This window comes from Cetorhinus maximus, chromosome 6, assembly GCF_964194155.1.
Source record: "Cetorhinus maximus chromosome 6, sCetMax3.hap1.1, whole genome shotgun sequence".
In the NCBI taxonomy this organism is placed as follows: Eukaryota; Metazoa; Chordata; class Chondrichthyes; order Lamniformes; family Cetorhinidae; genus Cetorhinus; species Cetorhinus maximus.
This window is the reverse complement of record NC_135884.1, coordinates 34470330-34488174: the sequence shown is the minus strand read 5'-3', so window position 1 is coordinate 34488174 and position 17845 is coordinate 34470330. Positions and strand designations below refer to the sequence as shown.

Here is a 17845-nt window from a genome sequence, read left to right as displayed (position 1 = left end):
GAGCTGTTGGTCAATCTGATTGGCTGGCAGCTCTAGCAGTCCCAGAGCTCATTTGTAGGGAATGCAAAGATTCCTTGGGGAGATGATCACGGTGAGTGGAGACAGGCAAGCCCCAGGCTTTTCGGGTGCGGCGAAACGAAGGGTGGGGGTGACATCTTGGGGGGGGCGGCCCCCAATGGACACATGGCATCTCCTGATTGATCAGTTCCCACTTCCCTCTTGCCTTTTCAAAGAAGCCATTTCAAAAATGGCCTTTGCACTCTTGTCCGCCTACCACTGCCCAGCGTTTTATGGCAGTGGAGGCGGATTGAGGCCCTTAATTGCCAACTAATTGATAGTTAAGAGCCTCAATAGGCCTAAGGGCAGGCGGCCTAGTGGGTGATTTATCCAACCCCCAATATTATGAGCAGGTCGAGTGTGGGCGGGAAGGAGGTGGCATGGGCACCAGGCATATTTTATGTACACCCCGCCACCGAAAACACAAATGGCAGGGGGCCGTAAAATCCAGCCCTTGGTGTTTCTAAAGCATGAAATCTGAACTCAAATCCTGGCCATGCTGGGAACAAAATGCCTTTTTCTGAAGTCTGCAAATGACCCATGTAAAAGTAGCATGAAAATCTCAATCCAGCATTGCCCATTAAAAGACATTGAAAGGGTGGTGCAGAAAATGGCAGGTTTTGCAGGGGGTGTTCCGCTGAGGTTTGGTGGCAGAGTTTTATTTTGTAACTGGTTATTGTACACCCGTCTAGTGCTTGAAGAAGACAATGGGTTCCTGAAATTGGAAGATGTACCATTCCCCAGCAGTAGTGCTCTTCTCCTCAATGAGGGGAAAAAAAATGAATCCATTTTAAAAATTAAATATTGCTCATATTAATAGCCAGATATACTGCACAGAAATTATAATCAATATGTTTATCAGTTTATTTATATTCATAGTTTCGGAAATGTTGCATTGGTACACTACCTTTATCTGTGCTTCCATTAATTTTAGGTAACAAGTCATCAACTTGGATTCCTATTGTTACCAAAACAAAAAATTAACTTTAGTTCTAATAGCAAATACTTGCTTTACAGTATTGACAACATGAAACAAATTTTCATTTAAGTAACTAAGTGAATGCCACATTTCATTGCATCACACATGCAAAACAAAAGGCTTAATTTCAAAGAAGATAACCACCACCTTTTTCATTAAACGTTGGCTAAAAAGTGCAAAGATTTTAGATGTGACAGATGCCCAGAACCAAAAAAATCACTTGCATTGCAGTCTTTGCATTAATTCTTTCCATTTCAAAATTTTCACTCCCTGTCTTGCTCAACCTCTCCAATGAAATGATGACTAAAATATTTATATATCTTTTCATCTCTTCTTTTAACAATATCATGTCTTTCTCAAGCTGACTGAAACACACTCATTATTTACTTGAAATATTGAGATAACCACAGTACAACACCCAAATGCTTTAAAACCCACACATTGGGGGAAAAAGAGAAAGAGAGAGAGAAAACATAGACAAATTCAGCTGATCAGGAATAAGAACAGAAACAGTCAGTCTGGCCTGCTCAAGAAGAGATATTTCTGGAGATGGATTACAATATAAATTATGCCCAGTGCTGATGTTTACAGCAACATAAGTCAGATATGACAAAGTGAAACAAGATCTTGGAAAATACCAAAAAAAACAGAAAAGTGCTGCAAGGCGAGCTGGATTGAATCAAAGTTGATCCCTGCACTCAGAAGGCAGTGTGATTTGGGCTACAAGATGAGCAATGCACACAGTAGGTCATATTGTACTTATATTATTTGGCATCAAGGTTATGTTACTGGACTAATAACCCAGAGGCATGGACCAATAATCCAGAGAATGGAAGTTCAAATCATACCAAGTGAATTAAACATCAATAAAACGGAAGCTGCTATCAGTAAAAGTGACCATGAAGATGTCAGGTTGTTGTAAAACCTCAACTGGTTCACGAATGTCCTTTAGGAAAGGTAACCTGCCGGCCTTGGCCTGTCTCACCCATGTGCGACTCCCGTCCTATACCAACGTGATTGACTCTTAATTGCCCTCTGAAGTGGTGTAGCAAGCTACTCAGTTGTATCAGGGCCACTAGAGATGGGAAATAAATGCCAGCCTTGCCAACAATGTCCACATTTATGAGAATGATTTTTTTTTATAAAAGTAATTCCCTTGTGGGGCACAGACTGCAGAATAGACTGGAATAAGCATTTATACAAACTAGTGGAATTAAGTTGGAAAGAATGGATTCATACAAATCATTGATTTTCTTTCAAGTTAACTACCACATCGTTCTTTTTGCAGTTATGTTTATGAACTTAAAGCAGCTCAACCGGATTAGAATTTTTCAGCGGTTTCAAAGTGACATGGGTTCAATGGGGTGAAGACCAGTTTATTTAGGATCAAAAGAGGTAATGAAATGGGAGAAAATTAATAAAATTCTAAAGCAATTGCAAAAAGTGCAGTCTGCATGACTTGCTAACCAAGGAAATTTTTGAAAACAACTTTGTTGCAATAAGCTGATTCACTGGAAGAAAACAATCACTGAAGATTAAGACTGTAAAAGTGAACAAACAGGGCTGATAACAATGAGATTTTTCAAAATAATTTCTTTCTCTCTTACAATTTTACAGCAATCTCTGACACTATGTTAAAACTGAGTGCAAAATTTAGACAGATATGTTTCTGAAAAGAACAAACTATTTGCTACCCTCTTGTGAGCCATTGTCTGGAAATAATAATTAAACGATGGCCATCATTGTATATCCTGTGTTAAGCCTAAATAAATATGTTAAAATTGCAATAGCATAACTTTTTTAAAAAAGGTTCTAAATAGTTATGCTTGAAAAAAATTCCAACTCACTACTAACACTTTCTCTGAAAAACTAACACGCTAACAGGTACTAGTCCCTCAAAATGATCCCAGTGGCAAAAGTAGTTGGGAGGGAAAACTGTTGCAATAAAGCAGATGCACTGAACATATAAAAGCAACAATATCTGTGGGCAATTATTTCTTCTTAAAAAAGATGTGGGTTATTTCACTGTGGAATTCACATGCCACACTTGCTTCGATATTTTAATTTAGCGTGGATGTCAAACACAGTGTAAGGAAGGTCTGGACTAATTCAGGGCTTGGAGTGGTGTAACTGAGTCACAAAAAACTTCAATTCATCTTGATATATATCTGAAGCAGGCATCCATTTTATGAACAAAACATTATTTAACATACAAGTGTCTTCCATGCTCAAAAACTTATGCGATACTAAAATATTAGAATTAAAATTCCATCAGCTATCACAAAATCTCCACTTATCTTTGTCTACCGTATTGTTGAATTGAGATAGCCATATAGACCAGGAAGAACTCAAGCTTAATCCTTGCTATGTTTGGAATTAGCTTTCAGCCTAGGGGACATAATTAACCTCGGTTCCCTGGGTTGGTTTGGAGAAGTAAGGGAAGATTAGAGTCAGCTATCTATATCCTGATCATTATCGAGTGACTGACTCTCATAGATTGAAGGAGCATGGGAATGAGGACAGAGTGAAAGAATACGAGAGCAAAGAATGTGCACCAATGAATGTACAAGAGAAATTGAGCAGTGAGAGAGAGGGATATGAGCACAGAGAGAGAAGTCGAGGAGAGATAAGTTGTGGCAAAGAGACAAATACACGAGAGTAAAAGACAAAAAGATGGATAAAAGCCAGAGGAATAAGGAGTGTGAAAGGGAAAAAGTGGGAATTAGATAAAAGGGGCAATGGCAGAAGGGAGGTAACAGTACATCGAATGAGAGTGAGCAATTGGTCACCATTCATGCAAGAACTTGATTGCTGATAAGCAAACTTTGCTACACATGTCGCCTGCCAACACTGAATAAACAAAGTTGTACAAAAATTTGATCCCAATTTTTGTCTTTTTAAAAAAAGGAAAATTTATGCATACGTTAAAAAACTCCTAGTTTTCTAAAGCACCTTCTGCCCCTCTACTCAGCTTTACAAGATAACTTAAAAATTACTGATCCAACAGTGCTTCTCAGTAGAAGAAATAAAACAATCTGAATTATGACAGCAGTCCAGTGGACATTTAGCACCCTCTGCTGGCAACCATACTATAAGTCAATGTTTTGACAGGCGACAAAAATGTGCAATTATATCATAGCTGTCCTTGTAATTAAGAATAAAATGTTCTATTTCATTTTCAGTTACAATTTACAAACCAGAAGCCGATGCTGGATATGCATTTTGCTGCTGAAAAAAAACGGCATTGATATATCATAATTTCCCTGAAATTATCAATCAGTCCAATCTTCTAATAGTTCTGTATTACTTCCCAAGTGACAAATAACAAACAATGAATTTACTATGTGTAAATAATCAAAATCCAATGCATCTAAAATCACACCAGTGGAAATAAAGGATAGAGGTAGAACTAAAGAACAGCAAGACAAATCAGTGTTGTCTACAGATTGCCTCATAGTCATGATGTTGTGGAGAAAATGTATAAATATGGAAATCTGGGAAGCATGTTGCAAAAACAAATGATGAGATTTTAATTATCACAGACTGGGAGAAGCAGGATTATTCAAGTAGTAAAGACGATGAATTTCTGAAATACATTCAGGACAATTTCTGTAATGGTCTGTCTTAAAACTGACAAGGGATAAGGCCATGCTAGATTGAGTGATGAACACCAAACCAGAATAAGTTAACAATCTGACTTGCAAATAGTGACCATCAACTAATTGATATTAATTTTGCAAAAGAGAGAAAAGTGTGAACCACAAATCCAAGGTTTTTAATTTAGTTAAGGCAAACTTAGAAGAGCTGAGAAATAAATTGGTCATGGTAAACTGGACTGAGCTGTTAATGGGTAAACCCACAGACAAACAGTGTGAAATATTCAAAGAAATATCTGGTACAATACAAAACTAGTACACGTCCTAAAAAGGCAGAAGTTTCATTTGTGCAGTTAAGCAACTATGGCCAACAAACAAGGTAAGAAGCACTATTAAGTTAAAGGTTGACAGAAATGCAAGGAACAGTGCAAATCCAGCAGACGTGGAGTGCTATAAAGACAACAAAGTGATACAAAAAAAGTAATGACAGGTACAAAAAATTGCAAGAGATATCGAAGCTAAAAGTTTTTTATAAATATGATAAAGAAAATGGTAACAGGGAATGTGAATTCATTAAAAACAGATGCAGGTGAGACTATGATAATGAAATAAGGAGATGGCAGACTTGTTAAGTGAATCCTTTGTTTCTATTTTCACTGTAAAAGGGAAGGACAAAATACCAGCAGTACAAGGGAATCTAAAAATAAGGCATGTGGACAAACTTAGTGAATTAATATAGGTAAAAAAAGGTAATGAACAAAGTAAGGTGATTTAAGGTAGACAAATCTCTAGGGTCCGATGGTTTCCACACTAAGCATTTAAAAGATACAAGAGAGGAGATGGGGAACTCCAAATGGGGCTGTCATAATTTCTTAAATCTCTCCAGATTCAGATATTTTTTCTTTGGTTTAGAAAATTGCAAACTTCACTCCATTATATAGGTTAGAGAGAAACCAGTTAACGGCATACCTAGCAGTTTAACAACAGTTGTGGGAAGTTTCCTGGAATCTATCATCAGAGACAGAATGACTGGGCATTTCAAAAGTATGAGCTGATCAAAGAGAGTCAGCACAGATTTGTGACTAATTTGAAAGTTTTGATGTAGTCACTAATGAGGTGGACAGGGGAGTGCCTATGGATTTAGTCTCCATTCCCACCAACATCTCTAACTCCTTTTCATCTTCAAAGTACTGGAATACATTGGCATCTCCCAAAATCCATGCTTATCATTCTCACAACTACATGTTTGAACCTGTCCAAAAAGGTTTCAGCCCCTGCCACAGCACTGAAACAGCCTAATTAAAGTCACAGGTGACATCTTAGATGACTGTGCCTATGGTGCACTATCATTCCTCATCCTTTACTGTCTGCAACCTTTAACATAGTTCAGAAGACAATTCTCCTCTAATCCCTCTCCTATGTTGTTCCAGCCAGTTAAAACAATGGCAGTTGAGCCATTTAGACCAGGAAAATTCCAAGCATTGTGCTGAATTGGCCAATCTCAGCCCAATGGGCTATAAATTTAACTTGAGCAATGGCGGGTATTTTGGGTGGGGGGGGGGGGGGTGAGTGGAAGGAATTTTTCAGAGAAAAGGGAAATTAAATCAAAATAATTTGCCACTGTTTTGTTATAAGCAATCTTAAAAGCAGACTGTTTAGATAAATTATCAAGTTAGTCCATGTATGAACATACAAACTTAATTCTGCTATCCTTTAAAATGACCAGAAAATTTCATGTAGATGATCCTCTTGTAACAAGTGATTTCATAAATCTAACCCTTACAGGACAAATTTTCTTGGTGGTTAAAATTAAAGACATGACATCAAATATATTCAAAAGTATTAACATTATCTAGATTATGGATCCAAACTCTAATACTGGTTTTCAAACCTAAAAACAAATTCAATGATCTCTTCTTAAGTACTGCAGCTTGTAATATTAAAATCTATAATCCAGATATATTTCAATAATTTCTACTAAACTCACCTATACTGTTGTGATCCTTGATATTTTTCTCCTGAAGTTGTTCTAACCGTACTGTATTTAAAAAAGGGCAGCATTTAGAATTTTTTTCATTTATAAATACAAAGATGAAGGTGCACTGAAGTTTGAACATTTCAAAAAGGGAAACAAACAAAATTTGAATAATTCTACATATCATCCACATCTAGTGCAATAGTAGCAATAACTAAGAACAAAAGCATTAGACTATTGCTGAATGAACATTTCATCCCTGAACACTGGCCACATTTAAAAAATATACCCTTTACCCAAGGGATCATTAAGTTTGGCACTTCTTTAGCAGTAACCATATTCCATGCATTTTGAGTTTACTGACAATAATAACAATTAGTGTACAATGTATCTTTGCAATTTGATTTTACTGTTCAATCAAAAGAGGAAACACCCCATCCCTCCCCAAAGAGGAGTAACAGAAGTGTTTTAGATATAAAATATTCTCTTCTTCAAAAAAGACCACATCCTTCAATTCTAAAACAGTTATGAGAGGGTTTGCAATGTTAGGATTCCTGCCAAGAAATTACCCATTCTCACACTTTAGTTGCCTCTAAGTGATAGCGGGAAAGAACAGGAAAAAAAATTTAATTAAATTTAATAACTGGAAAGAAACAAAGAATTCAAAGCATATTTAGAAAACTGACACTGCTGACATCAATATTGTGGCCAGGTGTTTTTAAGAGCATGCAGAGAAGACAAGCTAAGAAGCAAGCAGGGCAAAAAGATGGTTGGTCGAGCATAGTAGTTAAAGATTTGGGGTGGTTAGAGACGAGGAGGAGGTGGAAAATTAGAAAAGAGAAGTTAAGCTGAATTCTGTTAGTGATCAGTCAGAAAATTATAGGCTGACCACTTACAAAAAAATTAGGATTTTTAATTTAGCTTTATCAAACTTAAGTTCTTTGCCCACATTTTTCTTTTAAGCAAAGATCAATGAGCCACTGGAAGTTCTATTTACCTTGTAAAGCAGTTAGCCGTTCATTGGTGAAATCATTGTCAGCCTGTAAGGCTTCAATCCTAGCCTGAAGTAACTGTTCCTTCTCTTCCATTTCATCTATTCTGTGCTGTAACTCCTTCTTCTCAGATAGGGCTTTCTGATGAATCTCTTCCTGTTTCCCTTCTGCCTGCTGTTCACAGACAAAATTGGCATAGTAAATCACTAAAAAAAACAAAGTCACCTTGGTTAAGGATTTTCAAATTAGGGGGAAGACAGTGGTGTTGTGGTAATGTCACTGGACTAGTAATCCAGTAGGCCCAGTCTAATGCTGTGGGGACACAGGTTCAAATCCCACCATGGCAGCTGGTGGAATTTTTTTAAAAATTCAATTAAAAAAAATCTGGAATTGAAAGCCAGTCTCAGAGATGGTGACCATGAAACTATCATTGATTGTTATAAAAACCCATCTGGTTCATTAATGTCCTTTAGGAAAGAAAATCTGCCATTCTTATCTGGTCTGACCTATGTGTGACTCCAGATCCACAGCAATGTGGTTAACTCTTAACTGCCCTCTGAAATGGCCAAGCAAGATACTCAGTTCAAGGGCAATTAAGGATGGGCAAAAAATGCTGGCCTTGCAAGCGATGCCCACATCCGAAGAAAAATTAAGAACAGTTCTCAGCGCTATTCAACATTGTCTGCTTCAAGCAGTACACTAGGACATTAAATTTTTAGATTAACTTTTTAAAGAAAGTTTATGGAACTATTAACCATTTTACTAAAAGTTAATCTAAAAACTTTAATATGAAACAAAATGAAAATATGTCTACAAAGGAAAGCTACTTGGGATGGAAATGTCAAAGAATTGTTTAAAGAAAAATATGACCACTGGGTAAATAAGTTTAAGTTTGTTATTGCTTAAGCTATAACAGCTCACAATCCAAAAATATACTTATGAGGCTCTAATTTTGTGCAAAATATTGCATTTTCTATTCTACTTATGTTTACTTAATTCTGCAGTTTGCTCCAGTCAGGCAGTTTATAACAACTGGTTAGAACTCCAATTCTCTTGTCCAGGAGTGAGATTTGTGCAATAGCCTTTCTTGGCAAATTAAGCATATTTGGAGTGTGCAGGCATAATACTTAAAAGCGGCTGAGAGTTAAATGTTTTAAAAATGCTTAGAATGTCCAAGAAACCCCAGAGACACTCATGAGATCCAGTACACAATATCTTTTTTGTTTGCTTAAGGTGTCTTATATTAAAGATATGAAGATTTTGTTTTTTGAAAAACATAGACACAGATCTGTAAGGTGCATAAATCTTCGCCCCGCACATAAGAAGAAACCAGATTATTATTAGTTCTTTTAAACAGAGAATAAAATCAAGTTACCATCATTTGTCAAGTCCCAAGCAAGTAACTACATAATTATGCAGATGTTATGTTTCAGATTTTTATAATAAACTGGGCAAAAAGATGCACAAATAGGAGTCATATGCTACCTTAGGCGGAAATGAATCTTGTATACACTCTTGCTGCATGATACAAGATTTCACTCCAGGCTTTTAAACAGAGATGGGCACATTAACTTTTGATTCAAAGAAGCTAATACTGAATTCAAATTGCAAAGTGCAGATTCAATTAAAGATCAAGAGAACAGGTAAGAAATGGTACTTTTCAGAATATTATATAATTTTTATGGAGCTAGTGGGCACAGCAGCAGGCCACATGGCAGTAAAGTTGTTTTCTCCCTCTCTGGGAAAATACAAACAATCCCTAGCAGTTAGTGACCAAGGCAAAACAAAGAAAATGGCCACAAAGATGGTGCTCTCAGGAACTCTTGCTGCACTTTGTGTACTTCTTATCTCTGCAAGTGTCTGGCAGGAGTTAACAAATGGCATCCAGCGTGAGATAAGCCGAAAAAATGACCTAATCTATAGTGATGGACAAGGGGGAGGTGACACCTTGGGCACCTGTCCTTTACTCATTGGCAGAGCTACTCGAACAAGTGACTGACATAGGGTTAACAACCAGCCCTTGAAATAAAATATATTAAAGGGTGTTTAGGGGCTGTGGGGGCAGTCTTCACCAGGCAGGAAAAGACAAGAGCTTCCTAATGCCTCAGTCAGCTTGAGGCGACAAAAAACAAAGAAAGATGAGGGCTTTTACAAACAAACAGACAAGAGACTGCTGCCAAAACTGCTCTCACTTGTCACAGGCCATATGTTTTTTTCTGTCTATCTAGCTTATCCATTATATCTAAACTGTTGCTTCTAAATAAACTACTAAATAAATTACTGTAAAATAACTATGAGTTCAACCATCTTTTGGGGTAATCTGAGTGTCCTGGACATACAACTTACAAACACCAAAAAAGAGTAAAATAAAAATCCAGTTGATACCACAGGGCCAGGCATTTTTGACTAATCTCAATTATACAGACACTTCTGTGCATCCTTTAGTCCCTTCTTTTGAACCTATTTTAATAATTTTCTTTAATGACTTTCCCAGTGTCTTATTCCACAAGTCTGTTTACTGTTCCAATAAAAAAAGTTCCATCAGACTCTGAACTTGCTCAGATCAACTTTATCAATTATTGAGAACAATAATCAGGTTATCTGGAAGCAACATTCTCACCTTCTTTAACCCAAAACAGAATTATAAGTTTTTCTCTTAACTTAAGGTTCTTGATACTCAACTTTGTTCACTTTCAAATGCAACATCTGATCATTGACAAGATGACTTAAAGATCTTACCAGTGCCTTGTATGGAAAAACAAGACTTTCAATTTGTACTTAATACATCTGCTAAAGCAAACACTACGCCAGTTGCCTTTTTTACATCCACAAGCTCCAGGTCATTGTCTTCAACAGAATAGCATGCAACTGTGCCTTTAAACTTATTCTCCCTCTTTGATTCTTTGTTCTCTCACTTTAATTATTCTCGCAGTTTCACACTAAATTGTATCTGATAGCTTTTGGCCCTATAATCCAAAATATCAAAATCCTTCTTTATCCAGGGACATTATTTGCTATGTCTTTTACATCATTATCTACAAATCTGAGGATTGTGCTTACTATATTCTTGCCCAAGTCAAATATGATACATAGCAAAAACAGCAAGGACCTAGAAAGTGGTCTCAGGAGTACCCGACTTGTCCAGAAGTCCTGACTATCTAAACAGAAAAGTCAGATTCTGCAATTGTCTTACCTTCCTCCCAAAAAGGCAAGAAATCCCAAAATTCTTCCACGGTTACAAGTAGTGCTAGTTTTAAAAGTATTGTCTACTTAAAATGTAATTCGTTCAAGCTCACCTTTAATTTATCAGTGAATTCTTTTATTTCATTCACAGCTCCATTGTACTTATTGGCCAGTTCTCTCAGTTCTTCCTGTGTTCTATCATTCATTTCCTTCAAATGGGTGCATTCATCCTCTGTGTTACTCAGACTTCGCTATAACATTAAAATATGTTATTATATATATGTCTGTGTATCAATTCTGGAATGCTTTCGGACCTGAAAAGAGTCCCCTAGACTTCTAAACACGCTAGAAAAGTCAACGTTTCAGCAGTTGTTTGTCGTTCATAAGACTTGGAATAGTGCAAATTGACTCCATACACAAAAAAATTAACTCAAGACAGAATGTTCACCATGTATTCTTGTTGAAATGTTGGTATCTCTGCATCAAAATCTGCACTTAACGAATTTCTTTCTAATTACCCTGCACAATTTAAAGCCTGTGATTTGAGGAGCATCTGAAAAACTGTCCGAAACCAATCACAGTAATTTAGTAAAGCAACAATCTTTCAGCAAAAGCATTCTTCTTTCGACACAATGTAAAATCAGGAAATTTCCACAAATTAACGTCCTAAATAATTGTATTTCACAAATGCCATTACACTATTTCAGAAAGATTAGATCCAGTATTTCATAGAAAATAGCATATTTTCCTATTCTTTATAATTATTTTGAGAGAAATTAATTTACAAGCCACTAATTACTTTTGACAGGCAACGTTTTGCATATCTCTGGTAAAAAACATTTCTAATCTATAGTCTCATAAGACAGACCTATGTTGTACTCCTAGATCTGGACCTAAAATTTATATTAAATAAGGTAGACAAATCCACATAAGTCCATACTTCTAAGAATTCTGAAGAGTTGAATTACATTACATCTTACTTGTCTAGGTGCCGTATTCTAAATTACTACATCAAGGGTTTTATTTTGAACAAAATGACCATAGCTTTTAAAAATCATGGGGAATACTTAGGAATCTAACTACCTCCACCTCCGAGAGCTTCCGGACTACTTCTATTTTCTCCTGAAGGACCCGCCTCAAGGACTCTTTGGCTGTTGTCTCATAGCTGTGTTTGTCTTCTTGTAGTGCCACCAATTCTTTCCTTATGCCATCTTCATTTTGGTTCTGTTAGGTACAGGCAGGAAGGGCAAATATATGGTTTACAGTTCAGTTACACAATGTACTGTAAAATTAACATCAAGACTTACAACCCCCACCCACCCCACACAATCAAGAATTTTGGCAGGTACATAAAAACTGTTAGGCAAAGATTTTGGATTTAAACTACTTTTCAATTTAAAGCCAGAAAGCTGGTAAAAATATTTTAACTCCAATATGCATTATAATTTATTGAAAAAGGAATTTTTACCCAAAAGAACAGAACACAATATAGACATTTGATGGAAAATTAAATGAAGTCAATCAATTATGTCCTCTTGTGGCAGATTTTGGCCACTATGCTTGGCTATCAAAATATCTGTCTCAGAGATGGTGATGCATCACTGTTTGTCTAAATGTAGCTGATCAAAATGTTTGGTAAAATTGGTATTTTTCAAAATTCAACTTGCTTTGCAATTACTTGCAGTCCTTCAATTATTTCCAACAATCAGCCTATCACCAACCACCTCTTTCTTTTTCAAGTCTTGGCATTCATTGCCACTTTGTAACTATATTTATATCTTTCCAGTCAACCACACTTCTGTTCCTCCCAAAGAATTGAGACCATGCCTGCAAAAGTTGAATCACAGCTCATTGGCCCTCTACCTTTGGCCTACCTCTCTCCCCACCTCTGCTTTTCCCAAAATCCTAATCTGTGCCTTTGTTGTCCTAAATACAACTCATTGAACTTTATTTCACACCTGCAAAGATACCCCTTTCCCCCCAACACAGCCCTGACCAAGCTCAATTGACTTTCCATTTCCCAGTGAACTAATTTACTAACTTTGTTTCTACTTTAAAATTTTTTCATACCCTTGCCCAATCCAACCTCAACAATATCCTCCAGCTGCACATCCCTCTGCACACCCAATGTGACATCAATTTATTCTTTATTCTCTGCTTTACCATCAAAATATGCTGCTTACCCACTGTGACCCTGCCCTGGGATTATCTAAGTTTCTCTGTCCTGTCATTTTCTTCTGTGATTTCAAAAGCCTCTTACAAACCTTTGTACGTGACCGTACTTTTATTTCCCCTTTTTTAGCATATTTTCCCTTTTTTATACTGCTTGGTTTGGATTGTTTTTATCCACTGCCCTATAAAGCACAGAGGCTTCTTTCTCTGAGGAATGCCATAGTCATTTAAATTCTTGTACCATACTGCAAAGTTACAGCATCTGTGAGGTTGAATTAGCTGTGTCCAATCTAAACATTTACATTAGATTCCATTTCCTTTGGTTTGAAATTACGGATGGACAATTTAATTTCATATCTTTTTGTACCAAACAAGCAACTTTTCATTATTCTGCAATTATGATCGTTGAAAAGTTAATGAAACATTTTATTTCAACACATAGCATTATGACTTAACCAATTGTGCATAAACTGAGTTTCTTTTTGGTGAAGCAATGTTCTACTGAATGGCAGATTTAAAAAAAAAGAGATCATGGGGTGTAGCAAAGTAAATTACCGACTGTACTAAACTCACAGCTTTCAATTCTCAGGAGTAATCCTCCTCGAAAAAAATTGGAGAATTAGAGTATTAAGGCAGTGAAGGCATAGATTTGGATTTCAACAGGAGGAGGAGCAGTGGGAGTGTCAAAAAGTAAGACAAAAGTGGAGGGCCAGAGATTGTCATCACACAATTTAAAGGAAACCAATCAACTGACCACATTTACAGGAAACCAATGTACTCAGTGGGGCTTGTTTTGCTTAGTTGGCTAGAGTGTGGTGCAGAATAACTTCAACAGTGCTGGTTCAATCCCTGCACTTGCTGAGGTAGTTCTTGGGGACTGCCTCTTCGCCTTGCCCCATATTAATATCAAGGTATAAACCATGATTAGTAACCCTTAGACAATGAGGACACGACGTGGAGAAAGAGAGAATGTACTCACTTGGCAATATATAAGGGAGCCTCATACAACTGAGCTTTCAAAAGCCAGTTACGGATAACCTTTGTTTTTATGCATCATATATTGGAAAAACCTCTGACTTTCAAAAATATTCCTAATCAAGGCTTGTTGGGCAGAACAGTTGCACACAATACTTTACTCCTGTGAGTCAGTCTTTTATTTTTAAGATTTAGATTGAATTATATGCTACAGGTTAATCTGGTCAAAAACATACAGATTAAACTCAAATGACTTACTTAACTCGTGAAATGCATTCAATACCAAGCCACTACAGTCTGAAATTTTATTTTAATGTTAAATATTTAAAAATGTGACCCCAAATGTAAAAGACTGATAACTGGACAAATAGGCCATTAACAATGAACAATAGACAATACTTTAGATTAATGCCATCTACAAAATTACAAATTTTACACCTTGTATGCATCTATAGAATATGGGACCATGTTCATCACATCTGAAGTTCAGATGGGTTTTCTTTTATAAAAATCAAAACAAAATTTGAGCCAAATGCAACACTGGTAACTGAGCAAAGCCAATTGCCTCAAATAGACTAAATGAGTAAGAAAACAGCCAATTAAAAAAACAGGAAGCGAGAAGAAATTGACAATAAACAACCAGTAGGCAAAAGAAAGCCAACCAATAAAATTATTTGAATTACTTATTCAAATTACTTCAATTGACATCGTGGTCTCTCAGGATTAATAAAATAGTAACACAGAAGGCAGCCATTTGACTCACTGCACAGATATCTATTTTAATCTAATTTCCATGCCCTCTGTATCCTGTTACATCTGTTTTCAAAGACTTATTCAATTCCTTTTTAGATATGCTCTAATGACCCATAATGTGTAAAAAAAAAATTCCATTTATTCTTCTATTCATAATGGCCTATGCTCCCATTACTGATTCAACCACCAATAGGAACAATCTATCACTGCTTTTTCTTTAAACATTTTTCATAAATTTGAAACTCTGTTTGGAAGCCCCCTTAACCTTCACTATTCCATCAAAAAGCCCCAATTGAGCCTTTCTTCACAACCACAGCCACTTATTTCTGATAGAGTTCTAGTGAGTGTATTGAAGCAAAAACAGTTAATGACATTACTTACCTTTGAATAAGCTTGCAACTGGTTTCCCATTACTTCTAGCCTTGAAAGCAACCTATCTTCATCTATTAAAGCCTGGATTAAGACAGTAAACCACAGAGAAAATGTCATTTTAATAGGAATCATCTAAAAATATTGCTAAATCTGAATGCACATTAAAAATGAGTGTTTTGACGAAGATTTCTTTAGTTTTAACATAAGCTTCCTAAGGGTGCTCAACCCATTTTTCGTTCCATAAAATTGATCTAAAAAAAAATGTATATTTTAATGGGCAAGATTTAAGTTCCAGCAGCTTATAAAAATTGTAATAGGTTTCAAATTGTACTGTTTTATTATGTGATTTGTGGTCCTATACTATCAGCATTGAGTGATGTGCAAGTGTCCACTTCTGGTTGCTTAACAAACTGCTCATATATTATAGGCAAGAGAAAAGTAAACTCAGGTCCATAAATGCTAAGCTGCACTAAGTGCTGAAATAGCGATTTTAGATCATTATTCAGAGATGCCCATTAAGAATGACAAAACTTTGGGCTGCATTTACATCGTTACTTCCAGTTTGAACAAAAAAATTAATTGCACCCTGGCACTTTTTTTTATATTGCCTGATTTTCAAAAAAAGAACTTTCAGGACTAGGGGAGAGCTGTACAAATGTATTTACATGTACATGGAAAGCTCTATTCCCAGTTACCACATTTTATGCAAACAACTTGAATGGATGAATGTTACCACACAAAGTAGTTTCACTTCGTAAAGACACTAAAATGGCAGTATGAACCTCAAGAATAATTCCTAACCCACAGCAAAACGGTTAAACACCAATACTAATGTAATGTAAATAATGTCTTAAAATGCTTAGATTTAACAAATTAAGTTTGTAAATCAAATCTGACATCACACTCTAGGCTTACCCCCACATCGTATCAAATCCAAGCATTGATATCATCTTCAAGAAGGGATTTTGCACTGCTTCAAACTTAAGCCTGATCAAAATCTGACTAGAGTTAAACATCATTGTAGCCTTAATTGTACAGATAAAATACCACTAAAGAATTCTGAATGGAATTCATTTTCCCCACATTTGTAACCCAGCAGTAAAATAATTATTAATTAAATGTTGCAAATATACTAGTAAGTACAGTTTATCCTGGCACACTCATGTACAACAACACTTTTAAAAAAATCTGGAATAAAAGCAAAATACTGCAATGTTGGAACTCTGAAATAAAACAAAAAAGTGCTGGAAACACTCAACAGGTTAGGCGGCATCTGCAGAAAGAGAAACATGTAGGTTCAATTATCCAGATTATAGCATGTTGGCCCCCAAAATTAATGGCTGTGATTCTAGAAGACAGAACACAACTAAATTCGTTATTTCTGTTTTAATGCTATATATGGCACAAAGGGCCCCAAAAACCAAGCAGCTAAAATGATGTACAGCAGTAATTATTACTGTGTTCTTCCTATACTTTAGTTTGGGAAAAAACAGAAGTTCTGCATAAGAATCAATTTAAGTTAAGAATGACTGCATCTGAGCAGCAAAAGGTTCCTTTCATTTGAATTATTTTCCAAATGTACAAATTGACTCCTGTATTATAAAACAAGAGAAACATAAGAAATAGGAGCAGGAGTAGGTCATTTGGCCCCTCAGGTCTGCCCCACCATTCAATAAGATCATGGCTGGTCTGCCCCAGGCCTCAACTCCTGTTTCATGTCAGCTCCTCATAGCCCTCAACTCCCTGATATTTCAAAAATCTATCTACCTCCTCTTTAAATACTTTCAGTGATATAGCCTCCACAACTCTCTGGGGGGAGAGAATTCCAGACATTCAATACCCTCTGAGAGAAGAAATTCCTTCGCATTTCAGTTTTAAATGAGGGTCTCCTTATTCTGTAACAATGTCCCCTAGTTCGAGATTCCCCCATTAGTGGAAACATCTTCTCAACATCTACCCTGTCAAGCCCCCTCAGAATCTTGTATATTTCAATAAGATCACCCCTCATTCTTCTAAACTCTAATGAATAAAGGCCCAGACTGTTTAGTCATTCTTGATAAGTCGACCTCTTCATCCCAGGAATCAGCTTAGTCAATCTCTTTTGAACTGCCTCCAATGCAGGTATTTCTTTTCTTAAATATAGGGACCAAAACTGTACACAGTATTCCATGTGCGGCCTCACCAACACCCTATACAGTTGTAATAAGACTTAAAAATAAAAACAAAAAACTGCGGATGCTGGAAATCCACAACAAAAACAGAATCACCTGGAAAAACTCAGCAGGTCTGGCAGCATCGGCGGAGAAGAAAAGAGTTGACGTTTCAAGTCTTCACGACCCTTCAACAGAACTGAGTAATATTAGGAGAGGGGTGAAATATAAGCTGGTTTAAGGTGGGGGGTGGGGGGAGAGAAGTTGGCGGGGTGGTGGGGGGGGTGGTTGTAGGGACAAGCAAGCAGTGATAGGAGCAGATAATCAAAAGATGTCACAGACAAAGGAACAAAGAGGTGTTGAAGGTGGTGATATTATCTAAACGAATGTGCTAATTAAGAATGGATGGCAGGACACTCAAGGTACAGCTCTAGTGGGGGTGGGGTGGAAAGACTAAGTAAAATCTATACCTTTAATGCCCTGTTAGTCTTTCCACCCCACCCCCACTAGAGCTGTACCTTGAGTGTCCTGCCATCCATTCTTAATTAGCACATTCATTTAGATAATATCACCACCTTCAACACCTCTTTGTTCCTTTGTCTGTGACATCTTTTGATTATCTGCTCCTATCACTGCTTGCT

General features: G+C 36.6%; 1 protein-coding gene across 34 annotated transcripts in view; it reads right to left on the bottom strand.

Annotated features, from left to right (window-relative positions):
- The window catches only part of slmapa (sarcolemma associated protein a), a 235928-nt gene that overhangs the window by 116644 nt on the left and 101439 nt on the right, over positions 1–17845 (bottom strand). For 16 of the 34 annotated variants that reach the window (XM_078543552.1, XM_078543560.1, XM_078543567.1 and 13 more), the window contains exons 7-12: positions 15064–15135; positions 11866–12006; positions 10896–11033; positions 7605–7773; positions 6620–6670; positions 965–1015 (exon numbers count right to left, since the gene is read on the bottom strand). In XM_078543552.1, the coding sequence (XP_078399678.1) occupies positions 965–1015; positions 6620–6670; positions 7605–7773; positions 10896–11033; positions 11866–12006; positions 15064–15135 (622 nt within the window). The remainder of the gene's footprint in view (positions 1–964; positions 1016–6619; positions 6671–7604; positions 7774–10895; positions 11034–11865; positions 12007–15063; positions 15136–17845) is intronic. The other 18 variants (XM_078543556.1, XM_078543570.1, XM_078543578.1 and 15 more) reach the window with 2 other exon arrangements.